The 17,702-nt window shown below is 42.3% G+C and overlaps 1 gene segment (V, D, J or C); it reads right to left on the bottom strand.

Annotated features, from left to right (window-relative positions):
• Positions 1 to 1,331: 1,331 nt before the first annotated feature.
• LOC106541488 (immunoglobulin heavy constant alpha 1-like) lies at positions 1,332 to 16,140 on the bottom strand. The segment is given in 4 exon segments: positions 1,332 to 2,643; positions 3,003 to 3,137; positions 3,819 to 4,148; positions 16,089 to 16,140. Coding segments are annotated over 4 exon segments (525 nt in total).
• Between the last annotated feature and the right edge of the window lie 1,562 nt (positions 16,141 to 17,702).

The raw sequence follows: 17,702 nt of genomic DNA, 5'->3' as shown, positions 1-17,702 counted from the left end.
TGGAATTGTCCAGCTTGCCACCAAGTATGGAAAAATGATCCAACCTGGCTGTTACTTTACCAACTATTTTTAGAGAGTGAACTGCCCATTTTAGCAAACAATGCTGGAATGAAACATCAGCAATAAAATACCTGATACCAGTTTTTTCTAAGTATGTTTGGTGTGAATTTAATGTTTTTTTCCCATTGAAATTCCTCTTGAGATATAATAAATATTATATGTAGGATCTTCATCCATTTAATCACAGCCTCTTTAAATTGTTTGGTTTCTGAACATATTTCAATATATAAGCCCTGGAAAATGCTCTGAATTTGCTTTAAAGGGTTTTCAAATTCATTAAGAGTCTCCAAGTGTTCCCACTCATTTTTGAGATTCTTTTAACTGTTTTCTTGATATTTCTTTTTTACATCTATAATGTTTATTTGAAAAATGAAAACGGGCATTTTCAAAGAGAGTTTCAAAATATTTTCTTAATAATAAAATCTTGCAGTTTATATAAATTGTTATTTCCCTACTGAGTTTGCTTCCTCTTTATTAAAATAAATTTTTAATAACTAGGTGAGAAATAAGTCATTCTTCTCCTGTATTTAGCACATTTTTAAAAACAGTGTTTTATTATTGCATGATCTCTCTACAAGCCATTTATTTCTGTTGTATCAGTCCAAAGATTTTTGTACAAATCATCTGGGATTTCTGTTCTTTCAATAAACGCAACTCAACCATAAGATGTTATGATGATATGATCCAATCTGTAATCCAAGTTAGACAGTAAGGTGGCTGGAGTTGCTGAACCCTCTTGTTCCTTCAAATTTAAGTTAAGTAGTAACTTAAATTTAATTCTCAATCATTTATTAGTCCATCAAAATTGTTACTTGTCTTTATCCACCATTTAATATTTTATTTTCATTTTTTTATTGGGAGTATTGGACAGAAAATTAAACCTTGGCAGAATGTTCAATTTAATGACTATGATTTCTCTTAATTAATATTGTTTTAACTTTCTCCATCTTAAATATATATCTAGTGTTATATTTTTGAAATTTTGAAAAAAAAATCTATATTTAAGTAGGACTTTATTATCAATCTATGTGGGTTTTGGGTTTAGAATGCAGTGTTTAAACTGTAGATTCACTTTTATAAACATATTATGGTTTATTCCAGAAGCCATTTTTAAGCAAACCAAGAATCAATTTGTTATATGAACATAGCAAAATTCTTCATCTGAAGGATTACTGGTTATTGTTTGAAACATGCTTTTAACTTATATCCTTATCCTTTCACATTAAAAAACCTAACATCTGATTTAATCAATAGAATAGAATAGAATAGAATAGAATTCTTTATTGGCCAAGTGTGATTGGACACACAAGGAATTTGTCTTTGGTGCATATGCTTTCAGTATACATAAAAGAAAAGATACATTCGCCATGAATCATAAGGCATGACACTTAATGATAGACATAGGGTACAAATAAGCAATCAAATCATACTAGGAAACAATCAATATAAATTGTAAGGATACAAGCAACAAAGTTACAGTCACAAGTGGGAGGAGATGGGTGATAGGAACAATGAGAAGGTTATTAGTAATCGTAATGCAGACTTAGTAAATAGTTTGACAGTGTTAAGGGAATTATTTGTTTATCAACAGATAAATAAAATCAATACATTTCATTAACTAATATAAAAGAATAAGATTAAGATTTCTCTCAAATCACCTAACTAGATACTTGCAGATGCAATGTACTTTCTATACAACACTATAAAATGAAAACTGAAAGTGCTGTTCATTTATCAGCTTTGTTCCCAATATACAAACAAATAGATTTCATTAGGCTGTTGTAAGTCTAATCCCAAACTTTGTCCTCCAACCCTCAGACTTGCTGGCTGGGAAATTATGGGAAATGCACCTGGATGAGTCTAAGGCTGAAACCTAGCTTAGATAATAGGTTTGACATGACTTGAATGGCATCCATCCTCACTCCCACTATGCAACCATCACAATTATTTCCTTCTTTCCCTGAACCAGTTCTAATGAAACCATCTGTGTTTTCATTTCCGTTGACTATGGTGATAGAAGCACAGTATGATGCTATTATCAGGATTCATATTCCAGCACATTTTATGAAAGTTGCCCATCCAACCGTGACATTGTTCCTTTCTACATTCACATTGCCTTGATGGAGGACATCAGAAGATTCTGAATGCCATGAAGTCCAACCAACATGTGAAGTACAGGCGACCCAGGATTTAACGAGAGCGGTGATGTGATTTGGAAGAGAGCTATATGGGAAAAATGTGTCATCATAATTTCCTCTGAATAGATGCAGTTTCCTCTTGCTCACCCAATATTCGGAGACAGTATGAAAACCCACCTGGATTAATACTTTCCACACAAAAATCAGGAAACAGAACATCTTTATTGTGAGGCAGAAAATATGTATTGAAATTTTCTCAAGGCATAGAACAATTTAATATAAAGTGACCAATGAGTCCCTCTGGAAGGAAGATGCTGAGATGAAGGATGTGGAAACTTCAGAATGGAATGGATCTTCACTGGGAAAGGCCTGCAGCTAGATGTAAATCTGTGCCTTGGCTGGTAAGGGAGTGAATACTGCTGTAGCAGGTAACACAATTAGAGACCTACAAAGGAAGTAAATTTAGATGTAGGAATACAGTCAGCAATGACCATCAACACATGGTTGCCTGTCACTTAAGCGTATGTCCCAAATAAGACACCTCAGAGAGTGTTTACTTTATACCCAACAACTATCAGGGTCTTTGCTATACAAAGGTAGGATTTGTACTTCACATTAAACTATAATGTGGTTTAATTACCCTTAGCGTGAAGATGTCACCATAATTTGTTGGTTTAGCTTTAGCATGTTGTGTGAGTAAAGTCATTTGTGGTTTATTTAATACATTATAATTAAACTATCAATATGATATTTAAACAGAATTAAAAAAAATGTTCTTTGTTAGCCGAGACAGTTGTCTCTTACCTTTTTTTCTATAGAACTTGTAGATGCCCAGAATAGCACTGTAGGCCAAGCTTTTGACCCCTAGTAGGAGGAATATAAACTGCCCCGCATAAAGGCTGAGTTGAACCTCAGAGATACCTGAAGCTGATTCTGAAGCTAGAAGGAAAGAAGAGGTTGCTGTTGTAACCGAAGCTAGCGGCACGCTTAAGGAGACATTTCAGGCTGATATTTTAATACCCCCTCCCCCATTCAGTTTGTAAAGCTGGCAACCCAAATGTTTTGAGTTGGACTTTTTCCATATCATTCTACTGAATGCTAATCCTTTCAATAAATAAGTAACAGGTCTTGGTCAGTCCTCTTGGATACGTCATGCAAAAGTAGCAAATTGTTAATTTTAAAATGTGATTTATTACTGGTGCTTCTAGGGAAAATTGCAGGATTTTTGCCCCAGCCATCTGCCAGAACAATTTGACTGTTGGAGTCTAAGCAGGCCCCACTCTCTCTCGCCCTCCCTCCCTCCCTCCCTCTCTTTCTCTCTCCCTCTCCCTCTTCCCCTCTGTGTATGTATATGGCAGTAGAGGTGATGGGTATAGTTTGCCATTTTGTCAGTTCTGCTCAACCCTCTTCCTTGTAAAACTCTGACTTTACATGGCTGATCCAATAATAAACAGCTACATGGATGCGGGAGGCAGATGGGCTTGACCATTAGTAAATCAACCTCCAAGGCCCAGAAAGGAAGAAGACAAAGCCACTTTCTGGCCACATCTTCCTGATTGCAGAACTCAGCTAGTTGATTCATGCCCCTGCTGCTTGATTAATTGCCCATCATTTCCTTACCTGTCTCGTGGTCTGGACTGCTCTCCACCCAGTCACTCATCTCCTCCCCCGTTTGCTTGACATGGCAGGAATAGTTGTAGCCTTTCTGCCACTCCTCTGCCAACACACTCAGGCGGCTGGCAGTGGCGAAGTTGCACTCCCCTTCTTTCTTGACTGGCTCAGTAGCAGAGGAGAGTCGGTCAATCTTTTTGTTATTGCACTTCCAGATCACATCCAGCGGCCACTCGTAGCGGAAGCCCTGGGCCAGGCACACAAGGGTGATACGCTTTTTGTGGCATAAAGGTTTCAGGAGAACGACGCTTGGTTGTGGCCGTTTGTCGCACACTGGATCTGCAGGGGAGAAATAACTCGTGTTTTGCCCTTATCGACAGCCAACCTTAACCTGTGATTAGAATTAAGACTTAGAAACGAAGCTGCCTATCATGAAAGCTTCATACCCTCCAAGAAAGGTTTGGAGTGGCAGCAGATATTCCATGTTGAAGTCGCATAATGTCTGGAAACATTCCAGCTGGATATATATATATATATATATATATATATATATATATATATATATATATATATATATATATATATATATATATATATATATATATATATATATATATATATATATATATATATATATATATATATATCTTGGCGTATTGTAAGATTGAGAGTATCTTGGCGACGTTTTGATGAGGTCCCACTCACCATCTTCAGGCTGGTGCATTTGGCTTCGTGCTTGTGCTTGCACAAGCACAAAGCCAACGGCACCAGCCTGAAGATGGCGAGTGGGACCTCATCAAAACATTGCTAAAATACTCTCAATCTTACACAGAAAAAGACCCGAATATGCCAAGACCTGCATACCTGTACCTGTGAAAATCTACGAAAACAAATTGTTGCTTGTATCCTTACTCTGTGTGTGTGTGTGTGTGTGTGTGTGTATTGGCAGGCATGAAGTTGGAGAAGACTGAACTTCAGTTTAATTATGTCACTTGCTACCACTTGGATGGATGCTTTTACTAAGCAGATCAATTAATGGCAATGGTACCCTTGAATCATATGAATGAACAGGATGACTAAAACAGAATAAAGTCTCTGGTTTTAGCTCCAGGGTATTTTCAAAATTGTGAATGGCAGTATCCATTTCCTCTGGCTGGGCTTGCTTTTAAAATTGTTTATACTAAAGTATTCCTTAAGCCAGCATTTTTCTAGATTTCCCCCCCCCAAAAAACTTTGACGTAAGATAAATAGGCCAAACAAATGCCAACAACAGTGAATAAACTAGCGCAAGACTCAGTTGGGGGTCTCCTGATTTTAACTGTTAGATATAAAGTGTGGTCTTGCTACTGCTTTGTTTTTAAAGTTGCTTGGATGATCTAAATTTGATAACCCTTAAATTGCTCTGAGAGACAGATTATAGTGACCAAGACATTGGTTAGATATCAGAAGACCATGAGTTCTAGTCCCACCTTGGGCACAAAGCCAGTTGAGTGCCTTGAGCCAGTCACTCTTTTTCAGCCCTAGGAAGCAGGTAATGGAAAACCACTCCTGAAAAGCCTTGCCAAGAAAACTGCAGGGTCTTATTTGGAGCCTCACCAGGACTTTAAAAAAAAATGACTGGAAAGCATCCCACCACTAAAAGCATTAGTTCAATTAAATCAGCCTTTCCTAATTAGCAACCACCCATGCGCCTCGGACAGCAGTTCCCAACAGCCTGAGCATAATGGAAAGTATGGTCTAGTATAACTGAAAAGCAACTTGGTCGGGAAAGGCGGCATGAAACCTGCCTAGAGCTGCCTCCGAGTTGGAGTTTTTCTTAAAGCCAGAACCGCTTGGGAGGCTCCAGGGGTCCACTTCCAGAGCGGATCTCAGCGACCAGCTGGCCAAACCTTTCCAAACCTCGCCGCTCTTTCCAGCTTCACTGGAGACCAGCCTTTCCCAACAAGTTCTCCGAAAGCTGCGAAAGAGGCGACTGGTCGGGAGGACCTGCCGGCTTATTTTCGGCAACGCAGGATCAGATCCTGTGACAGGAGGGTTGCCTCTTCCCCAGCCTCGGGTGCAGTTTGTCCTTCGCCCAAGCGGACTGATCGAGGACGTCGCTGACGCTTTGCACCGGCCAGGGCAAGCGGAAAGCCCTTCTGCTGCATGAACTGGAGAGGAGACGGAGGGCTCCAGCGTTTCCTCCGCTGCTTTCTCCCATCCACCCACCCACCCACCGCCGCGCTGGGTTGAATCCTCCAGGCATCTTGCGGGACCTTCCTGCTGGGAGGGAGCCAAGCGGGCACCTTGGGCGCTCCCTTCGCACGTCTAACGAAAGGCGAGTGTGGAGGACTCCCTGGGAAAGACGAACCCAGCCATCCTACTACCCGGGGCGGCAATGAAAGACTTTCCGCCCGGCGATCTGACCCCTCTGCCACTCGGAACGACCCAGCCTCGCTCCCTGCCAAGCCATGGGGGTCCCTCCCGGGGGAGTTGAGGACGAGAAGGCGAAGCGGAGCGCTTTGAGACTCACCTGTGACCAGGAGCTGCGTCCCGCTGGGAGCGAAGTGAGCTTGTTCTCACAGCGCTGCAATCTTTCCGGGCGCCTTTGCAAAATCTTCCCGGCACTTTCCGAGCCTTTGAAGGCCGGCCTTTCCGCTCCCCTTCGCCCGCGGGGCTTCCCACGACCAGACGGACCGCGCTTAGTGACCGCTCCGTCCAAAAGGAGGCAAGGGTGTGAGCTCCGCTCGGCCAAGAGCGTTGCAAACGCTCAGGCCGGCGAAAGGGCAGCCGGCGAGCGGGAGTCCTAGTTTCTCATTCGGCAGCCTGCCAAAAGGCCCTGCGCCGCGACGCCTGTCCGGCTCCCTTCGACTTCTTCTCCCGGGACCGGACCGGGATCGGAACCCCTTTCCGCGGCTCCTAGCAGCCCCCACCCTAGTTCCCTTCCTGGCCGGAGTATGAGAAGCGCCTTATACCACCGTGCGCTGTACTGTACACAGACAGGCAAGGCGCTGCAAAAACTTCCTTCCACTTTTTGTGCGAAGCCCCGAACATCCAAATCGCACCCACAGCGTTAATTCACGCTCCCTCCTCAGACGCCGGACGGTCGCTGGATATTAGGCGTTTCGGAGGCCGACTAGCTGCCGGGAGCCGGGGGTGGGGTGTCCTACGATCCGGGTGTAGGTGGGGGGCCAAGCCTTAAGCGGCTCAGGTGGTTCTCATGTCTCCTATCTATTCCCCAGCTTGAAATCGTCGATTTCCATTTTTAATTGCAATGCTCTCCCCCTCTTCCAATTTCTAGGATTGGGGATTAGGAATCGGGATTGGTCAACGGCCCAGAGGATGCTGAACAAAAGGTGTTTGCCAGTGCTACTGTATTGTGCCTGTGGTTTTTTCTTCTTCAACCTTTGCTATAACCCCCGCCTCCCAGGAATCCCACCCCAGTAAAATGTGATAGTGCTGGGCAGGGCTTTTGAGGTGAAAGGTCCACCAAGTGGACAGGCTGGAGGTGACATAGGATGGGCTTTACCTGTGGAAGAATCCAAGGCCAGCCTCTGGTCTCAGCGGGTCCTCCCGCAGTGGTGGGATTATTATTTTTTTTGCTACCGGTTCTGTGGGCATTGCTTGGAGGGGCATGGCTTGGTAGACCTGGCAGGAGAAGGATACTGCAAAATCCCCATTTCCTCCCGATCAGCTAGGACTCAGGAGGCAGAGAATAGATGGGGCGAGGCCAGTCAGAGGTAGTATTTACCGGTTCTCCAAACTACTCAAAATTTCCACTACCAGTTCTCCCAAACTGGTCAGAACCTGCTGAATACCACCTCTGCTCCTGCCCTCCTAAGAAGAGCATCCACCTCCCCGACCACAAGCTCAAAAGCAGCACATTAGGATGGAGGATGAGATCATGCCGATGATGCTGATAGTGGTTTGAAACTTGTAATTGCTGAAATATTGAATCATACTGAACATCAGAATTGTAGGATAGAGGAATAAGGATCCTCTAATACAGTTCCCTGCTCAATTCAGAAATCCCTTACTTCAGTACCCCTAGCAAATGATTATCCAAACTTTAGGTGCATCACATGCTGTCAGTTCAATAGCTGAGAACAGCTCTTAACTATCTGGAAATTCTTCCTGATATTCAACCTAATTTGACTTGTAATTAAAATCCCTTGTCTTTTGTGCTGTCTTCTGAAATAACTTTGAATAATTCTGCCCTGTCTTCAACAGCCTTTCAGATGCTTGTAGACAGTTACCATGTCTCATCCCTGTCTTCTCTCTAGGTAGACATTCATTGCCACCAAGTCTTATTCATAGGATTTTTTCTGCCTATCATTTTGGTTGCTCTCCTCTGGATACGCTCCAGTTTTTCAGAGTCCTTTTGAAAACAGAGCACCGAATTTTCTAGGTATGGGCAGACCAACAAAGAATAAAGGGATGCCAGACCAATCTTATTTTATTCTTTGACAATGTGACTAAATTAGTAGATCAGTTAAATGCTGTGGACATAGTATGGTTATAGTATAATTAGACTTATGTAAGGCATCTAACAAAGTAGAACATAACCTACCATATTTTTCGGACCATAAGATGCACCAGTGTATAAGACGCACCAATATTTCGAAGAGGTAAGTAATAAAAAAAAAGTTTTTGCCCCCCCCCAGCCCCCAGGAGCATTCTGAAGGCTGGGGGAATTTATTGAAATTTTTTTATTGAAATTTGTAGGCCGCCCTTTTCCCTGAGGGGACTCAGGGTGGCTCACATAAAATGCCCCAGTTTTTGCAAAATGGGCAGAAAATGGGCAGGTTTTATTGCAAAAATGGGGGCATTTTTGCCTTTCCCCAGCCCTGCTGAAACCTGCAGAGTGCTTCTGGGAGCTGGGGGAAGGCAAAAATGCCTCCGTTATTCACCTGTTTTTTGCAAAAATGGGAAGTGGGGGAGGGTCTTTGGGAAGACCAACATTTCCATGTTGTTATTGGGGGGGGGAGGAAAAGTTCATCTTATACTCCGAAAAATATGGTACTTCTTGATAAGCTAAAAAAATGTGGGATAGACAGCATCACCACCAGATGGATTTGTAACTGACTGACAAACCAGACTCAACAAGTAGTCCCTAAACCTCTACATGGAGGGAAGTAAACAGTGGGACATCACAAGTTTCCATCTTGGGCCCAGTACTCTTCATAAATGACTTAGATGAGGGAATAGAAGGGGAACTCATCAAATTTGCAGACAACACTAAGCTGGCAGGAATGGCCAACACCCCAGAAGACAAGCTCAGGATCCAAAAAGATCTTGACAGGCCTGAACAATGGGACCTATCCAACAAAATGAAATTTAAGAAAGGCAAGGTTTTTCACCTAGGCAGGAAAAACCAAAAATACAGATTAGATGAAATCTGACTCAAAAACAATAACTGTGAGAGGGACCTTGGATCATCACTTAAACATGAGCCAGTAGTGTGCAGCAGCAGCCAAAAAAGCGAATATAATCCTTGGTTGTATAAACAGAGGCATAGAATCAAAATCATGTGAAGTATTAGTACCACTTTATAAAGTCTTAGTAAGGCCACACCTGTCATACCACATCCAGTTTTGGTCACCACATTACAAAAAGGATGTTGAGACTTTGGAAAAAGTGCAAAGAAGAACAACTAAGATGATTAAAGATCTGGAGACAAAAATGTGTGAAGAACGGTTGCAGGAATTTGGCTAATCTAGAGAAAAGCAAGGCTAGGGTGACATGATAGCAGCATTCCAGTATCTGAGGGGCTGCCACAAAGGAGAAGGGGGGTCTACTTATTTTTAAAAGCACCAGAAGACAAGACAAGAAACAATGGATGGAAACTAATCAAGGAGAGAAACAACCGGGAATTAAGGAGAAACTTCCAAACAGTGAGAACAATTAATCAGTGGAACAGCTTGTCTTCAGAAATTGTAGGTGCTTCACCACTGGAGGTTTTTAAGAAAAGACTGGACAGTCACGTGTCTGAAATGATAGGGTCTCCTGCTCAAGCAGGGGGTTGGACTAGAAGACCTCCAAGATCCCTTCCAGCTCCATTCTGATTGATTGATTTCTTTTGATTATACTTCTTGTGTTGATGCAGCATTGTATTTGCTGCTTCTTACAGCTGCATCATAGTATTGGCTCATGTTGGACCACCAACACACCCAGATCTTTTCTGCATGTTCTGCTGCTTATATCCATGCCTTACGTTTTTCATGCCCAAATAAAAAGCTTTATATTTGTTCCTGATGAAATGTATCTTCCCTGGGAATGGTGGTGATTCTTCTCACTGGCTGCCACAGGGGCAAGCGGGTGATTTTCTTGAAGCAGCTTGGAAGTGGACTGTTGCCTATGACAGGGCCCTTTGGCCCTTTGTCCCTCTGCACAGAGCTCACCAAAAATTTGTCATTGCCACTTTGACTAAGGTTGATATCTCGGGGGTCAAAGTTCTAAAGCATCTCAGTGATGTTTACTTCAAGAAGAAAAAGCTGCATAAGCCCAAACATCAAGAGGGAGAAGTTTTTGATACTGAGAAAGTGAAATACAAGATTGCAGATCAGTGCAAGCCAGACCAGAAGACTGTGGACTCCAGCTTCTGCCCATCATCAGCTCTGGAGCTATCTGCGTTCGACCTTTTCACTCTCCAATGGAGTTTATCTCCACAAATTGGTCTTCTAAATAGTCCGAAAATACCACCATAAAAGTTTTGGGGGATTTTTTTTTTAAAAAAGAAATGTATCTTACTTGTTTCTGACCATTTTTTCTAGCTTGTTATTAAATATTCCCTCCAAGATGGAGTTCTTAAACCTTTTGCCATTGCACCTCCCTTTAGTATAATCTTAATATACAGACCCACCCATCCCTTTAAAATCCAAGCCTCCATATGAACACACATGAACAATGAAAACAATTCAATGAAACTTTGAGAAACAATGATTGATTGCAACAATGTACAATAAAAAGGTTCTTCACCCTTCCCTTGCACTCTCTCTGCAGCTCTCCAAACTGTACACCTCGCCTGAAAACTCCTGCTTTAAAGGGTTGCTATCCTCCTGTCTTTTTGTCACCTGCCAATCTGATAATGTTTTAACCCTGGAGCTCCTGTTCAATCAAGCATGTTCCAAGTAATGATAGCTTAGCACAGTCACATTTTGCCATCTTCTTGATTGGAATCACAAAGAAGGCTTTGTTGAATGGTTGACTGAAATCAAGATATATTATGTCCACTGCATTTGCATGATCGACGAACTAGTTATTGTCAAGAAAGTTTGCACTCAGGTCCTCCCCACCACTTTTGGAATTGCATCAACTCCTTTCCAGTTGTTTGGCACCATATGTGTTTCAATCTCTTCTCACAGATCACAGCGAAAATGACACACTACAAGGTTGACCCCCACATCTTTAGTAGCGAGGAAGCACCAGGTTAGGATTCTTGCCTTAAAGGTTTAACTTGTTCATGGTAAGCTGATGCTTCCCCACTACTAAGATGTGGGGGTCAACTTGTTTTCTAAAGCACCAGAAGGCAAGTCAAGAAATAATGGACTGAAGCAAAGAGAAAATAATGGACTGAAGCAAAGGGAAAAACAACCTAGAACTAAGGAGAAATTTCCCAATGATGAGAACAACCAGTGGAATGCTTTGCCTTCAGAAGTTGTGGATTCCCTATCTGCTGGTTTTAAGAAGAGACTGGACAGCTACTTGTTTAAAATGATATAAGCTTTCCTGCTCAAGCAGTGGGCTGGAGGACTAGAAGACCCCCAAGGTCCTTTCCAACTCTCTTATTCTATGTTCTACCTCTTTACTTACCTTGAAGTTCCACTTCCTGCTTATATCAGCTTTATCTTTAGGTCTATTTGAACACCATTCTCCTTTGCAGAGAAGCCCAAAGTAGGAAAGTAGGATGTCCTCTCTGTGTCACCTGTTACCCCACCACCATCTTCTCCTAGAAGCAAGCCCACTTCTTCCTATTTCTTCCTCTTACTGTTTACATAATTTAAAAAGAACCCTCTTTTCCTTACTCTTAGCTTTTTGAGTGTTAATTTTGCTTTCTGCCGGTTTTAGTTATCTTCTGGTATCCTTCCTTAGTGATTGCACCCAGCTTCCATTGCCCCTTTTAATTCTTAGCGTAGTCATAAGGCCCCCTATGCATCTACAATGATTCTTAAACCACTCATCCATATTTACTATTCACTGAAATAATATGCAGTTGTATTTTCAGTACCTTAATTATGGGAAGTTCAAAATCTTATGTACTCCCTTTGACTTAAAGATTTTTATCTATGAGATGCTGCTTGTTGTATAAGTACTTCTTAAAGGGCTTTTCTGAAATTTAGAAGTGCATATCTAACTATGCTGCATTTTCCTTTCTGTAGATAAAAACTCTTATTTTATTTTGACAGCTGAGCAAAGCTCCATTTCCTGTGGTAAAGCTATAAATGATTTAAAATGTGCAAGATGCCAACATCTCTTTTTAAAGTCAGAATTAGCAAACTTTGTTTTTTGCTGGTATGCAAAAGCAGTTATGAGTTTCAATATACATAACCATTTAAAGACAACCTGTCTCCTTAAAATATTATTTACTTCGGGGTTTTAAAACAACCCACTTTGCATTGAGTCCAAATAAACGCTCTTTCTGCTCAAACTGTTCTGCCCTTGGTTTTAAAGAATGTTCTACTAAGTTTTAAGATTATTAAATTGCAGTTTTATATTTTCCCATTCACCATAGCTTCTAACACTAACATGAGATATTTGTGCCATTCTTTATTCTCTCCCTTAACCCCTAGATGTATTTTTTAAAAATACTTGTACTTCTTTTTGAATACATTTCCTCACCCCTATTAGCTTTGATCTTATAGTTTGATCAGCAACTTAATAGACAAAAATGATCTCCTTTACTGCATTTTTCATCAATACTAAATGGCCTTGGCAAGCCAGGATTCCCCATGAACACAGGCTTTGTCCTAGTGACCATTCTATGATTCCAATAGTGTTGTGCCAGGTTTGCCTGTATAGTGCAAAACTGGCTTATCACCAGTTGGATGTACATTGGATGAACATTTGGCCTCTCAACTCCGACGGTCCTTGGATGAAACCGGTTATCTGGATCCCTTTCAGTCGGGTTTCAGGCCTGGTTACAGCATGGAAACTGCTTTGGTCGCGCTGATCGATGATCTCTGGCGAGCCAGGGATAGGGGTCACCCCTCTATCCTTGTGCTCCTTAACCTCTCAGCGGCCTTCGATACCATCGACCATGGTATCCTTCTGCGACGGTTGCGAGAGGTGGGAGTGGGAGGCACCATCCTTTGATGGTTCTCCTCCTACCTCTCAGACAGGTTGCAGTCGGTGTTGGTCGGAGGGCAGAGGTCGACCCCAAGGCCCCTCAACTATGGGGTGCCGCAGGGTTCGGTCCTGTCCCCCCTCCTATTTAACATCTACATGAAGCCGCTGGGTGAGATCATACGCCGGCATGGGATCAAATACCACCAATATACGGACGATACGCAGCTGTATCTGTCCGCCCCCGTGCCAACTCAGTGAAGCAGTAGAAGTGATGTGCCACTGCCTGGAGGCTGTTAGGGTCTGGATGGGAATAAACAAGTTGGCACTCAATCCAGACAAGACCGAGTGGCTACTGATGTTCCCTCCCAAAGATTGGCCAATATTCCATCTCTCAGGCTGGGGGGTGAAATTATATGCCCCTCAGAGAGGGTTTGCAATTTGGGAGTCCTCCTGGACCCCCAGCTGACTTTAGAACACCATTTGTTGGCTGTGACCAGGGGGACCTTTGCCCAGGTTCACCTGGTGCACCAATTGCGACCCTACCTGGATCGGGAGGCCCTTCAGATAGTCACTCACGCCCTTGTGACCTCAAGACTGGATTACTGTAACGCACTCTACATGGGGCTGCCCTTGAAGAGTGTTCGAAGACTTCAGCTAGTCCAGAACGCAGCCGCACGAGCCATCGTGGGTGCACCCAGGTACACCCACGTTACACATATCCTCCGCGAGCTGCACTGGCTACCTATTAGTCTCCGGACTCGCTTCAAGGTGCTAGTCGTTACTTATAAAGCCCTACATGGCATCGGACCTGGGTACCTGAGAGACCACCTCCTGCCAATTACCTCCTATAGACCGATCAGATCGCACAGACTAGGCCTCCTCCGGATCCCATCTGCCAGCCAATGTCGGCTGGCGATCCCCCGGGAGAGAGCCTTCTCTGTTGCAGCTCCAGCCCTCTAGAATGAGCTCCACGTCGAGATCCGGACCCTTACTACTCTCCTGGACTTCCGCAAAGCCACAAAGACCTGGCTGCTCCGGCAGGCTGGGGGGCTGTTGAAATAGTCAGCCCCACGGGAACTATGGATGTTGTGTATTTTAAATTGTTGTTTGTCTATTTGTCTATTTATCCCCTTCCTTTGTTTATTGTAAGCCGCCCGGAGTCCTTCGGGAGTGGGCGGCATACAAGACCAATAAATTCAATTCAATTCAATTCAATCTTTGGCCTGCCACACTAATATTCTATTCTACTATGCTGTTTCAATAGTGGGGAATTGGGAAAGGAAATAGTAAGGAGTAGAATGAGATGTTGTCAAAATAAAATTCCTTTCTAGAATCCAATGTCATCCTTTGTCTGTACACCTCTGCACCTGACCGGAACTGGATGGGTGGAACTGCCAGCATGGCAGTGGAAGATTGGACCATGTGATGGACTTGTGGGTGTGGGGCAAGATCATGAACTCTCAACTGGGTAGGGGGAACCAAGGAAGCTCAGATTCAGGTTTTCCCAGATGTGCCAACATGGCTCTTTTAATAAATTGGAACTTTGAGCAATAGATTTAGATTTAGATAAATTTATTTATAGGCTGCCCTTTTCCCTGAGGGGACTCAGGGCAGCTTACAACGTATAGGGAAGGGAGTACACACAATGACATATAAAAACAGTACGTAATTAAAAGTGAAAGCAACATTCATCATTCGGGAGGGGACGGATTATAATCTTTAACCCCAGGCCTGACGGGATAGCCAGATCTTGAGGGCTGTGCGGAAGGTCTGGAGGGTGGTGAGGGTACGAATCTCCACAGGGAGATCGTTCCAAAGGGTTGGAGCTACTACTGAAAAGGCTCTCCTCCGCGTAGTTGCCAGTCGACACTGACTGGCAGATGGAACTCGGAGGAGGCCTAATCTGTGTGATCTAATAGGTCGCAAGGAGATAATTGGCAGGAGGCGGTCTCTCAAGTACCCAGATCCACTACCATGGAGGGCTTTGCCTTGGACTCTGATTTAATTTTGGATGCTATTTGGAATCCTGACACTATAGGCTCCTGATTGCTGTTTTCTTACATTGGTTGGCAATCAGCGATGGGATTCATTTACCTTACCTACTGGTTCACAAATGTGAGTTTTTGTGCATGCGCACAGCCTTCTGCAAATGCACAGTGCTCGCACATTATGTCGGGATGGGTGGAGTCTCCTGCAGCAGCTGCTCCCAGTTCAGCCGAACCGAAGAGAACTGGCTGAATACCACCTCGGTTGGCCATACGCTGAAGGGGAGAAGAACAAAGAGGAAAAACCAACTGCTTCTAATGAGTGGTTCACCCACAAACCAGGACAACACCACTGGGCAATGATTCAAACAAAAGGAAAGAAGTCAGCTCAATGTAACTGACAGTGGGCTCAACTATCAGTTCTATGTTGGTATTGTTAATGCCAAGTCAAGAATGGGGTGATTGTGTTCTAACTAGCAGTTAGAAAACAACTTGAGTTATACTAAGGATTACTATAAATTGATTCCCCCCCCCACAATCCAAACCTATGTATAATCAGAAGACAGCACCACTGTCATCCATGTATGTGTATACTCAAAGTGGGGAAAAGGGGGAAAAAGCCACATACACCTCTTAGGTACTAAATAAAACTAAGAATATAGTCATATCACATCATAAATTAAATTATTGATAATATCAACAATATAAAAGAAAATCTTATACACTCATATATGTGGTCCAATTTCTAAATAGTCCTCCAAGATGGACTCCTGGTGATAAAATCTATGTTCAAATATAGAAAGAGAAATGAGTTCTTTAGACCATTGTATAATTGATGGCAAATGGATGTTCTTCCAGCTTTATAGTATCCTTTTTTGTGATCATAAAAGCAGACAATATTTATTTCCATTATCTTCCTGTTAGTTTCCAAACCATTGATATATAATTCAAAGGAATGTAAGCCTCTATAAAAGGAATGAGTCTCTGAGAACAGAATTAATGCGTAAAACAATTTCTATCCAGAGAGTACCCTTGTGGCGCTTGGTGACATCTGGCATGAACCAGTGTTGCTTTTTAAGCATAACGTCTCCAGTAGTGAGTTGAAACTATCAATTTCTTTCTTAAAAATGATAGGTATCCACGTGCGAAATAATTGCATTGTTGATGTTGAATTAACAATAATTTTAAACATACGGAAATGTGACACAGGCCCAGAAGACAGTGTAGTGATAAACATTAATGCTTACATACCCAATATTTCCCAATATTCTTGGATGTCTACTTTAATGTGTTCTAATAGCCTTTTATAAATAGCTGTTACAGGCTTATTATTATAAACAATATGTTAAATCCTCTAGAGCTAGAGAAGCACTTAAAGCTGCTGGCCCACATCTAGATCATGTCAAAAAATGTTTTAACTGAAGATATTGCCTCTCTGCACTGTCTGGCAAATGATACTTATATTTCAACTCCTCCAATAAGACCCCCCCTCTATTAAATGGAGGTAGTACATTGAACAACATAATATCAATGCTCCAAATTTGTTTCCAGGTCAAAATGCTGATTGTTCCCATGCAAATTCTAACCAATCCAATCCTGCTGAAATTTGGGGATCAGCCTAGGTCAAAGAAGTATTGTGACCTGCAGAGATATAAGCCCATTTCCTGTTTTGTTTCTATTTGAAAAATAATTAGTTTGATATGCTACCACCCACTGTGTCATGCATGGATGGGCCAGGGGAGAAACTGTCCCACCACATTAAGCCCACTTTCTTGGATATGTTGTTACATGATGTTGAGGCCCAGAGGTGTTTTGGGTGCATAGGCACCTTAATTTAATCTTTAATCTACCTGTCCTGTTCAAAAGTTGGTTGGATGCACCCTGCTAGCCATGCTATTTGAACCAAAAAGATATCATTTGATCACAAAAAATTATCCTCCAGGGCTTGGTTCTTGGTTGCATAGGGCCATTAAAACTTATTATTTACTTTGAGCAAATTAATGAAGTGTATCATCAATGACCTTTAAGTCAGCTGAAAGACAGTTCCATTTATATCCAGGGAAGCTCAAAGATATCTGGAGGTTGCATTTGCCCATTTATTTATTTCTATTTATTTTGTTTAGAATTGAATAATGCACAGAGATTAGTGATGCTGGGCTAAACAAGATGCTGTCCCAACGCCATCCTGTCCAGTCTGCAGCATACAGTATATGGATGGATGATTTGGGTTAGGCCAAAGCTAATTTTAAGATTCAGCATGATCTGTGAGTCTAGTTCAGGGGTGAAATTCAGCAGGTTCTGACAAATTTGGAGAACCAGAAGCAGAAATTTTGAATAATTCGGAGAACTGGCAAATACCACCACTGGCTGGCCCCAGAGTGGGGTGGGAATGGAGATTTTGCAATATCCTTCCCCTGCCACAACCCACAGAACCGGTAGTAAAAAAAAAATTGAATTTTACCACTGGTCTAGTTATTATACTTGTTTAGTTTGCTTACACTTGTTGCTGTTCTAAGATAATTATTTTTATTACATTGAAATACTTGCATGATAGAAGAAAATATTTGTAACTCAGGGTTGAACTGTGGGATCTTTGATTTCTCTGAGCTTGGTGGTTTTCCTGCAGATGTTTCATTACCAAACA

The sequence above is a fragment of the Thamnophis sirtalis genome, unplaced genomic scaffold (genome assembly GCF_051295495.1).
Source record: "Thamnophis sirtalis isolate CommonGarterSnake01/CBP01778 unplaced genomic scaffold, rThaSir2_p1.2 scaffold_1, whole genome shotgun sequence".
Classification (NCBI taxonomy): domain Eukaryota; kingdom Metazoa; phylum Chordata; class Lepidosauria; order Squamata; family Natricidae; genus Thamnophis; species Thamnophis sirtalis.
The sequence above is the reverse complement of the archived record's forward strand: the minus strand, read 5'-3'. Positions and strand labels throughout refer to the sequence as shown.